The sequence below is a fragment of the Heloderma suspectum genome, chromosome 2 (assembly GCF_057233095.1).
Source record: "Heloderma suspectum isolate Gila_16-S chromosome 2, 16-S_ref, whole genome shotgun sequence".
NCBI classification, from domain to species: domain Eukaryota; kingdom Metazoa; phylum Chordata; class Lepidosauria; order Squamata; family Helodermatidae; genus Heloderma; species Heloderma suspectum.
Window position 1 is genome coordinate 205,607,709 of NC_139459.1, and position 11,558 is coordinate 205,619,266.

General features: G+C 46.7%; 1 protein-coding gene across 3 annotated transcripts in view; it reads right to left on the reverse strand.

The window, feature by feature from the left end:
* Positions 1–11,247, reverse strand: part of WIPI1 (WD repeat domain, phosphoinositide interacting 1) — a 55,190-nt gene extending 43,943 nt beyond the window's left edge. For 2 of the 3 annotated variants that reach the window (XR_014788188.1, XM_084837506.1), the window contains exons 1-2: positions 10,923–11,247; positions 3,085–3,167 (exon numbers count right to left, since the gene is read on the reverse strand). Coding sequence is in view for 2 of the 3 variants with exons in the window: in XM_084837506.1 (XP_084693632.1) it covers positions 3,085–3,167; positions 10,923–10,990 (151 nt within the window). In the remaining variant the exon portion in view is untranslated. Of the gene's footprint in view, positions 1–3,084; positions 3,168–4,411; positions 4,605–10,922 lie in introns of those variants that run through there. The other variant, XM_084837507.1, reaches the window with a different exon arrangement.
* Between the last annotated feature and the right edge of the window lie 311 nt (positions 11,248–11,558).

An 11,558-nucleotide genomic window follows, 5' to 3' on the forward strand; every position in this document is an offset into this window, starting at 1 on the left:
TTATCACTGGCCATTGGCTGACTTACATCATTGGGACTTAGTTTTGCATTGGCTTGATCATGACTACTGCCAGTAATAGGGGGACCTAAGCTTGCCCACTAAGGATAGGATAAGAAGCAATGGATTTCGGTAAAATAGAAGGAAGACATCCCATTCTAAGTTTTTCAACATTAGAGGAAGCCTGCTGAGGAGGCAATCAAATCTCCTTGTTTGAAGATTTTCAAGGAAGTGATGCTTTAGCAAGAGGCTGGTCTTGGGTCCTCACCACTCCGTAATACTAAAGCAGTGATCTTCACTATTTTTCAAGCAGGAGCCACTTCCCCTCCAGGCACTGCCACCAAGGCCACTTGGGGCCTTTCCTAGGCTGTTGGGGGCCTCTCCTGCCCCTGGTCAAACAGCACTGCTGTGCTCCAGACTCAGCTGGAAGCTTTTTCAGGCCTCTCCACTCTGTCCTCTTCCACATTGCCCAAGCAAGGCCCCATCAGTCAGTTACCAAGTCACCCAGCATGTAAATTCGGACAGGCTCACTTGGTCCTTGGACTGGGATGGATTGTTCTTCTCATCACTGAGAGTGCACTCTGCTCCGTGCTGCAAAATCACCCAGCACAGGTCCACGTTGTACTCTCTCTCTCATCTGTACATTCAATTTCCCCTCCACCTCCAGTGCCTGCACAGTGCATCACTCCAACTAGCCAATCCCATTGCTCTTTGCCTCTTGGGCTCTGCCACCAGCTAATTGGCTTATTGCTCCTGTGTTCTCCTCTTCCCTCCCCGCTCCAGCCACAGTTGATGAGTGGCAGGTCTCCTGACTCCCCACACCCAAAGCCCAGATCATAGCAGCCAGCCCACCTCTAAAGCAAACAAGGAAAAGCTAGAGAGCCCCTCCTGAGTTTGAGTGCCTACTGCAAAAAGAGAGCAGAAGCATGGCTGAATGAACGAGAGAGAAATGTGGAGAGCTGCACTTGAGATGGCTGGGAGCCACCAGTGGCCCTCGGGCTTTGCAAAAATTCTAACTAGACCATAAAGAGGCCTGAGTGGTCATCTGAACACAGCCCAGATTCGCACAATGCAGTACTCTGAGGATTAGCAAGGTTCAAGGACTTCAATGAAACCTGACCCTACAATACTTATAGAGAGCTCCATTTACCAGTTAATTCAGGGGTGTAAAAAGTACACAGTGCTAGTACACAGCTCTGATATGCTTCAACAGCATACTTTGGATCTGGCCACCTGCTCTTTCCTGCACTTCTGTGAAGAACCAAATGGGGAGGGGTGGGCAATCATCAGTACCCTGACCATGGAACTGGCACTCAATTGGGGAGGGAGACCATGGGAAAGAACCCTGTGATCAACCTTTGCATTCTTGAGTTGCATCACTTAAATTTTAGCTCAGTCACATAACAGCTGATCATGAGCTGCATGGAAGCTACTCATGGAAACACAGGTCCCACATTTAAAAGGCCCCTCATTAAGGTCACTTCGGACTGTCCCAGACACAATGCTAAACCATAATTTAGTGGTGCGAGCCTAGTCTCCTCTAGACTCAGGCTCTCCTGCTGCCTCCTACTCTGGCACTGCTAAAAGGAGTCTGAAAGCTTTTATTTCAATTTTTGATTAAACTCTGCTTGCCATCCCATGTCACTGAAATCCATATAAACAGTGGTTAATCTTAACTATGGTTAGTAGAAACTCCAAACCATGGTTTATGAAGCTGACTTGTTTTCACTAATCATAGATGATAAACCACAGTTTGTCTGGCTTTGGGCCACATCCTAAACTGAATTAATTTAAAGTTAATTTAAAATGGAAGCCTCTAATCTGCTCCTTGTGGTCACAACCAGAGGTAGCAATGGGAGTGCATGAGCGCAGGGCTTGGGGAGCTAGGCTTGTTCTCATAATACTAACCTATGGTTTGGTGCTGCCTTCCCCAACCTGGTGCCCTCCAAATATATTAGACTACAGCTCCCCTCGCCCCACTTAACAATGGCCATGCTGACTGGGGACAATGGGAGTTGTAGGCCAACAAATCTGGAGGGCACCAGATTGGGGAAAGCTGATTTAGCAATTCATCCAAATGCAACTACTCTGGGTCTGCACATACCTAGGTCACTCTAGATCAGTTGGGCTGTCAATGGCTTTACAAACGATTTACAAACAAACAGCCATGGCTTTACATCTCAGCCATCCCCCTAAGTTCTCCCCTTCTCTGCCCCATATATTTACAGCAGGGGGTGCACAACCTTTATGGCCATAAACCATGTGATATTGGTTCAGGGGCTGCGCATGTGGACACACACATCAGCGATCCTGATACAGATCACTCTTTCCTCACTGCTAACAGCAGTGGGGAAAGAATGACCTGTATGAGGACTGCTTGGGGAAGAAGGGGAGAGCCTTCTCTCCACCATTCCGCAGCAATCCTCATACAGAAGGCTTTCCACTCCCTCCCCCATAGATCCCAATACAGATTGTTCGTTCCTCACTGTAAAGAACAATCTGTATCACTGATAGTGATGGTACAATCGGCAGGAAATCGGTGGGGGAGGGAAACGAAGCAGCAGGGAGGCAGTCCAGGCACTCAAGGGCCGTAGTTAAGGCACTGGAGGGCTGTAGGTTGTGCACCCTTGATATACAGCGATGCACAACTGTTCATTCCCAGTAACGACCACGCCTATTTGCTTTGTAGATAAAATTCTGGGATATTTGGATATGTTGGTTTGATCCCTACAATTCAGTGAAGATTACACAGATGTACATTTAATTTACTCCAGCTCATTTCTGACTGGCACTGAACTGCTACTGCAAATGTGCTCAAGCTTACTTCAGATTCATACTAGTGTCACAAACAAGAGAATTTCCAGCACTGTTTTGTGTTTGGTTTTCTTCGTATGTAACTGTCCCTTTAACTCAGCTTCATCTAGCACAGTTTGAATACAAGCAAGGCTGCAGCCAAGAGATGCCATCTGCTTTCTAGCAGGAAAGATAAAATGGAATTGCTCCTTTGAGGCAGATTAAAGTGTTGTAATGCAGAATAAATCCTGTCGTCAGTCAATATTTTGTTGTATCAAAACAGAACAGACTTACTGCTTTCATGGACCTGATCCAGCTGCTCCACGGAACTCAAGGAAAAAAGTCTGTATCCTGTTTTGGTTCCAATGGCGAGGGAACTGCAGAAGACAAAATCAACATTAATGATGTGCAAAGTCAGTTACATCCCACACCAAATACTGCTGAAGGAGTTGGATTTTTTAAGCAAAAAATGAGCTTGCAAAAGGCTTGGGGAGACCACCAGGAAATCCTATCCTTGAGCTCTACAGAATAAAAGATGAGATATAATGAAATATATGCTATGCTAATTCAGTTGGAGGCTGGATAAGATTACTTGGTGACAGAAAGATTGGACCCAATACGGTTGAGGGTAGGGACAGGGAAGAGCCCAACAGGTTAGGGAACTCATTCAAAAAAGTGGCTAAGATTACAGCCCTGAGAATCTTATTTGTCAGGCTAAAGCAAGGATGCAGAACATTAGGCCCAGATGGACATGCCTCCTGCCCCTGACCCCAGCCCCTTTCTCCCAACCACCAATCGTTCGGTGGTTTCCTGGCCTCTGTGCAGTTTCCTCCCCATTCTAAATGGGTTGAAATGCCAGTCTTAGTTACTCGCAGTAAGAGCTTTAAGTTAAAATAAGCTGGCATTTTTGGCCTTGCTCTTTTGCCTTCTGCCCTGCCCACCACTGGAATGTGGCCCCTGAAAGCCTCCCCAAAATTGAATTCAGCCCCTGGGCTGAAAGAGGTTCAACACCCCTATTCTAAAGAGATGGGACCTAGTCATAAAAGCCGAGGAGGACTTGAGGGGAAAAAATGGCAGTATCCAAGCCATGAGGAGCCAGCAGTAACCCAGATGTGCAAGTACTCAGGGTGAGGCTTCAGGGAGAGACTAACCATGAACATGTAGAATATGGAGGGCAGAGGGGCAAGCAATTTAAAGAGTTGGGCAGTGGCAATAAGGGCTTGTATTTGGAGGAGGGAGAGAGGAGAAAAGGAAGAGAATTCAATTGAAAGTCAAATATCTGACTTATAGGCATCCCTATTTAAAGGGGCGGCATAAGACAACAAAGAGACAGGCAAATATTACATATGTCTCAGCCACATATTGTTTATATTGATTTCTAGGCCACCTGCCTTAGGCAGGAGCCATAATTTAAAGAGCATTAAAGAGAAAAACAAATCTTATAAGTTCCAAAACATAAAAGATAACCCACCCCACCTCAACTAAAGTATCAGTCTTGTCTACGTAAGGGGCCTTTGCAAAATGTGCTTGTTTTGCATCACTTATTCTGTTTCTCTTAGTGACAGGATGGGGCAAGGAGCTGGTGAGTGAAGCTGCAGCTCTTCACCACTGGAAACCGTACCCAGAGCCCTCGCTGGCATCGGAGACTGGCATTGGAGACCAGGGATTGCCAATATACTGCCAAGCCAGTGTTGCAGTGGTAACAGCTAAAAAGCAGCAATAAAGAAAGAAAAAGTGTTCAAGATACTGAATTTGGCACACAATACTAAATTCTGCACTTGGGCAGAACTGCAGAATAAAAGAGACCCTTTTTATTCATTGCCTTGAGTGGTCTCCTCACATATATTTGAGAAAGTATTCCTGCTTTTGTATACCACCTGTGTAAATGAAGATGTGCAGAATAAAGAAAAGATGTGACAGGCCTATGCCCTACACTCTTAATTTTAACTGGAGGAAAGGGAAGGGAGAAGTATGAAGGCAAGCAGATGCAGTAAAGCAGGGGTGGGGAATGTGTGAACCTTCAGATGTTCTGGGACTACAAATCCTATTATTCATCACTATTCTGGCTGGGGGTGATGGGAGTTGCAGTCCAACAACATCTGGAGGGCCACACATCTCCACCCCTGCAGTAAATAGTTACTGAGACTACAAGGCACAGATCTTACAGTCATACTAGTGAAGGGACTATCCCTTTCCTTGTTTTCCTAGGACCTCTCCCTTTTTCTTTCCCAATAATTGTTGGTCTTTACTATAATAACCCAACAATTCCCTGTTCTGTCAAACACCCATCCTGCAAAGTCCAGATGTACAGCGGTTATTGGGCTAAGTTTCCTTCCCCTCCTCCCTCTGCATGTCCCCCAAATCTGCTCTGGAGCCCACCCCCCCAACCCTATGGAGCAGATCTAGGGTATGTGTGGGGGCTGCAAGGTCAAGGAGAATTTCAGTCCACCAGCAATGTCTGTACTGCTGGCAGAAGGACACCATTAGATACAACCCAATTTTATAAATAAATAAAATAAACCCATGAAGCTGCCTATTCACACTGTAGACAGAGGTAGCTGTTAAAAGTAGCTTCACTCCTGAAAGTAAACATGTACTTCTCCAGTAAATGGAGCCTGAATCCTTTTACTATATCAGCAACCTAAACCTCAGGCAAACATTTCCACCAAGATATGAATGCCATTGTTATATAGTACTGTGCAACCTGCCAACCTCCTAGACATAAACCGGATATAAAACAAGAGAAGCAAACCTGTAAAGCAGGAAATATGACACAAGGTAGAATGAAATACTGCAATGGCCTTTAAGTGTCATGGAGCATATCCAGACAGATACAGCTCTAAAAGGGCATAATGAGGGAGGCTGCCAAATACTGACAACACTGGGTATATTGTGAAATATGCAGGCATGAGTAGTCCCAAGAACTAATCTGAGCATCATTTATTAATTTTGGTGGGTTTGTCCCATCACTCACCTTCTACAAGTGCCCTCCCCCCCGAAAGCAGAGTACAACCCGAGTTCAGGTTCTTCATTTCTCCAGTTCCATTAGTCAGCATTTATAATAGAGGCTATTTGAGTGAAAAATACTAACAGCAGATCCAAACTGTAGAAATCTCATGTCAGAAAAAACAGCTCTAGCTTAGCTGTCTCCCCAAGAAGCTACTATTCTAAGTGCAGCAGGGGTGGGGTGGGGGGGTATAGTGGGGACAATTCAAACACACAATCTTTTACTGCAGTGTAAAGTGGTCCAACCCAAGATGTACAGTACCATGAGATATTTCCAAACACACACGTCTGCTCTGAGTAGCCAGCTCACATGAAGGGCTGTACAGTCAGCAACAGTTACATTTGTACCTGAAGTTCAGTACTTTCCAGAACTGAACCAAGTTTGACTTCTGCATCCAAAACAGAAGTTTCCTGAACCCAACAGATGGTGTGGAAGATCAGAACTGGCTGTACCTCAGCCTAACAGGCATTTAAAAAGGTAAAGGTGTCCCCAACCAGTCGTGTCCGACTCTAGGGTGCGGTGCTCATACCCGTTTCTAAGCCGAAGAGCCAGCGCTCTCCGAAGACGCTTCCGTGGTCATGTGGCCGGCATGACTGAACACCGAGGTGCACGGAACGCTGTTACCTTTCCCGCCAAGGCGGTACCTATTTATCTACTTGCAATTTCTTGCTTTCGAACTGCTAGGTTGGCAGAAACAGGCATTTACTGATGCTCAAAATACGGGAGCTGGTCCATCAACATTTGGACAAGAACCTGGAGCAAGACAGAGCTTGCTCATCTGCTACTGGTCCCCATACGCACACTCCCAACTCTGTGCTTTCTGCCCTGCTTCTATTTTATGCCTGGAAGCATCTCCTCCTATTTTTAAGGACTTTCTGCTTTTATGTTTCTTCCTCAAAATCCACTTCAGCGAAGCCTTCCCTGATGCTCTAGCCTTGCCTGCACATTTTAAACGATTGATGCTTCCCTGTCCCACCCACACCTACAATCTAAAATCCATGATCTCTTCAGCCTATATCCTTGTCTTGTCCATTGTAAACCCTCTCTTTAGAGACAAGGAACCCCGAGTGGTGCAATAATCAGTTCATGTAAAATAAGAGTTAAATCATAGCAGTAATCTTGATGCTGTAGTACAGCTTTGGAGTATGGGATGCCTCAGTTCAAGTCACCCCTTCGTTATGAAATTAATGAATAGCATTGGGAAAATCACTTCTCCATCTATACAATGGGAATAATAGTGGCCTAGCTTATATCATTGCTGAGAAGGCAAACACAATAAAAACTATAAACCTCCGTGGAAATCATATTAGTGATCAACAGTTGTAGCAGCCACATTTTGATTTCCACATCTATTCTGTGGCAAAGGAGTAATGCTCACTCTGCTAACAATGAGTCAGAAAACTGCAACAATACCAAATTGTGTCACTGGGTTGCTCCATCCAATGAGGAACATATTCTGAAGATACAAAATGCAGAAGGCCAGCCTAATTTACTGAACCCTTTTTCACCCTGGAAACCTTAGCTTGGCCCAAAGCAGGCACATCTGGGAGCTGGATGGGCAGAAACAGGAGGCCCTTTGTTTGTGGAGAAACACAGCCGTGGTGTCCTCACCCCGTGACAAAAAGAATGAATCCTTTTTTTCCCTTCTTCAGAGGACAGCACTCCCATTAATATTTTACCTGCAAGTTATTGAAACAGCTAGAACTATGCACTGTTCTGCTTTAGAAAAGCAACTGGGCTGCAGCTCGACAGTACAGCAGATGCTTTCCATGCAAAAGGCATCTCCAGGTACGGCTGGGAAAGACCACTCACTCTCTGAACTCCTGGAGAGCTAGTGCCTGCTACTGTAGACAGTACTCACTTAGACGGATCACTGGTCTGACTCGGTAAAATGCAACTTCCTATGTTCAGATGTGTTCTTTTCTTTTCTTTTCTGAAACGCCATGCTCACAATATGTATGTTTCTGATTACCAGATGATGGAGAGAAAGTGTGGAGCTATCTTCTCTAGGACCTATTTGTGAGGCTCCAGAGATACATTCATCTGACCAGCGTTGGAGACAGACTGCAGGTCTTACGGCCCTTTAATCTGATCCAGCAAGGCAATTCCTTGTCTTTGGTTTTCCCTCATTCACATGTGCTTAATCAGACCATTTACTTGTACTAACCTTAGGGTGCAATACTGTGAGTTGCACTCCCAATATAAAGAGGGCTTTGACTTTGGAGCCCTCTGCCTATCCTATGCTCTGAGCAAGAGTCAGGCAGGGCAAGAGGAGGATGGAGGCAATTTTGCCTCTATTCAAAATATTAAAAGCCTTACCTTTCAGTGCGTAGGGAGGGGACTGGAGAGGCCACAGGATACTGCATATCCCGGCCTCTCCTCCCCACCCACCAGCATGCCCCCTTTTCTCCCACTTGTAAGGGAAGCTTTCTGCGGTGGCTTGGAGTGGGTGAGTGAGGGAAAATCCATGACTGGATTTCCTCCTCCGTACTTGTAGCTCTACGGACTTGGAGGAGGAGATCTGCAGCATCCTATGGCATCCCAGATGCTCTCTAGGGGCCATAGGACTGCTCTCTTAATTTGCCCATGATTTATATTCTTTTCAATATTGTTTTATTGACAAGATACAAGAACTGCTACAATACCTCATCCTAGTACAGCATCTCCAGTTGGCTCTCTTTTACAGGGTACCTTAGGAAGTGAAAAACTAAGGAGCAATCCTTTCTCTGGTACCCACTTCCCAGTTGTGAAATAATACATCTCTTGATCATTCTAGCAACTGAAACCAGAATGTGTCATATCGTATTTTAAACTAGTTTGACTTGCATTAATCATGCTCTATAATAAAGTGTTTCATAGACCAATTCGACATCAATGAGTATGAAAGACTTCTGCTTTTGTTTGCTTTAAATCAACTCTCTACTGACTTCATTATATGCCCTTTTTGCTCTTAGCCCAACTGCAAGATCAGATATTCCCTGTTCATATATTCACTCACATCCATATATTTCTGGCTTAGATGCTGCTTTCCCCCATCCACACATACTAGGTCAGGCCACAGGTACATCTTCCTCCATATCCTCTCTCAGATAATGCCCAATTCCATTGGATTTATAGCACCTTGCTTGGTACTAAGAACTACACTGCAAGTATATTGGAGACAGGTGGATGACTGTTCGCCTTAACTACACAAAATCTGATGGGCATATAACTACATAACCTGTTTAATGTCAAAACGCAATTGGTGGAGTTTACAAAAAAAAGTAAACAACACGTTTAATTGGAAACTGCTAGCTTCAACCCTTGAAAAACATAACCTGAGAAATACGAGATGGGAGGAGGGAGAATGAATGAGCATGTTTGCAACGGTCTTCATTCATTTTGACTCTCAGATGGCAAGCAACGCTAAAGAATCAAACTTATATCCGCAACCATGAGGAATTGAAACTTGTTTTTATATGGTTGCAGGGGCTGTCAGAATTGTAAGAGAAGCCTCTTAGGTATGCAAAAGTGCTATGGGGAACATATCATAACAAACCCTGAATCAGAGGAATATATAAAAGTGATTAGTAATAAGATTAGTAATATAGAACTCCAAATTGTGTCACTTCCAATTTCAGCAATGCCAAGGGCTGCTTCTTATATTACAGTAAAGCCAAGCATATCTTTAAGCTTTAGCATGTAACAATTCCTGACCTGTAATGTGCAAAGTAGCAATTACTTTTGTTGTTTTTGTTTCATTTTTTTACAGAAAGCTGGGCCAGTCATGGCTTCCCATAGCTTGTTTCTGAAGTATATGCAGCTGCCTCACAATCTCGGGTAAAAGCAGGGGCGCAGCTTTAATGTGTGCCTGTATCTACTGTACTGCATGATGTGACCCTATAAGAGTGTGTGCCCTGTCACTAACAGAAACACAAGAGATTCAGCTCTGAGGAGGCCATTGTAAATTAATTTTATCATCTCTTTTATTTATAAAATGTATTACCTGCTTTGCATTATAAAAAAATGAAATACAAAATAAGTACTTTTAAAATGAAATAATGTCTTCATTTAAAATTTCCTTCATCCAAGAGGAGTCCATTACCATTGCTCTTCTGTAGGCATCTTTCCAGTTAGATTTTTAAGAAGCGGGTCAACTGAAGCCACACTTAGCATTTAACCTGTGCACACACCATGACAGCATTTCCTGCTAAACAAGGCTTCCCTTTCCTTGACATTTGGTTCACAGGATAAGCTAGAAAAGGCAACCACAAGACAGGAAAGAAGAAGAAACTTGGAGCACAGGGCATCATCACAGGGCACTGCAGCCAACATATGAAGCTGGAGACTAATGAAAGGGAAATGCAAGGCCTTTGGGTTTGGCAGCCTCAGATTTCTGGAAATACCAATCTATTCATAAGCTGGTGGAAGGCCAACTCATATAGAATCAAAGGTTAAGTAAGGCTAGCCCAAAGGGCTAAGTTAAACTCTGTACACTACAGGAAGGGTAGGGCCAGGGGAAAGCATTTTAGCCACACATTAATTCCCTACATTTACCTGGCGCATTTAAAATCAGGGCTATACGCTGTCATTATCTGGTGCGTTGAAACAGGGCTACGTGCAGTTTGCCGCATACGGCAGCCTTCCCCGACCTGGTGCCCTCTAGATGTGTTGGACTACAGCTCCTAGCACGGCAGGCTAGGAGAGGCTGGGAGTTGTAGTCCAACACATCTGGAGGGCGCCAGGTCGGAGAAGGCTGCCCTACGCGACAAACCGCACATAGCCCTGCTTTCAATGGCCCAGGTAACGACAGCCCGCTCCAAAACATCAGCATCTCGAATAGTTCGACGTCCTCTACAGATCCGCAACCCAAACCAGCGGCCACTTAGTTCTGTTTACAGTCTTCAGAACCGCCCGCCCCGCCCCGCCCCTTCCCCAGCCCGGGCGCCTTCGCTTTCCATGCTACGTCGCCGCCCGTTTTCTCGGCGCCGTGTTCCTCCTCCCAAGCGCGACCCGCTCTTGCCGGGGGCCGTCTGACGGGGCTTTCGTCCCTGGGCTGGGCGGGCTCGCTCGCCCCGGAAGGCGGAGGGGGCGAGGGGCGGGCGGAGGAGCTGGCCCTGCTCGGTCCTGCCCCCCACTTACGTACGTGCAGTCCTGGTTATAGGAGAAACAGCTGAGCGCCTCAGGCTCCCCCTCTCCGCCGGCGGCCTCCATGGACACCGGCAGCGCCGAATCCCCGGCCTCGATTCCGCCCCCTCCGCAGGGTTCGGTGCCTCGCCGCCGGCCTCAGCTTGCCTCGCCGTCAGAGCTCCCCGGTTCCGGACCACAACAGAGGCAGCGAGTCTCGTACCCACCGCCGGCCTGAGGGCGGAGCCATCTGCCTCGTCGAGCTCTCCGATTGGGCGGCAGGGGTTCGAACGGGCCGCCTCGTCCCGCCCACGCGGCGGCCGGGTTCAAGCCTGCCCTCGCGCGGAGGAGCCCGGCCCTCTCAAGCCGCGCCCACGACGCCAACAGGGCTGGCAGCCGTTGGCCAAGGAGGGGGGAACAGCTGATGGTGGCCACGTGGTTGTGTTGTGGCGGTTGCATCAGACTGGGACGCTGACAGCCGTGGGCGGCAGGTGGGCCGCGAGGTCTGAGGTGGCGGCCGCAGCCTCCGGCGCCAGCCCGTTCCCCAGGGCCCGCTTGCGAACGCGATGGTTTCCGCTTGTAACTGCATGTCTTCGTTATCCCAAGGGTAGGGTAGGGTAGGGTAGGGTAGGGTAGGGTAGGGTGGGGTGGGGTG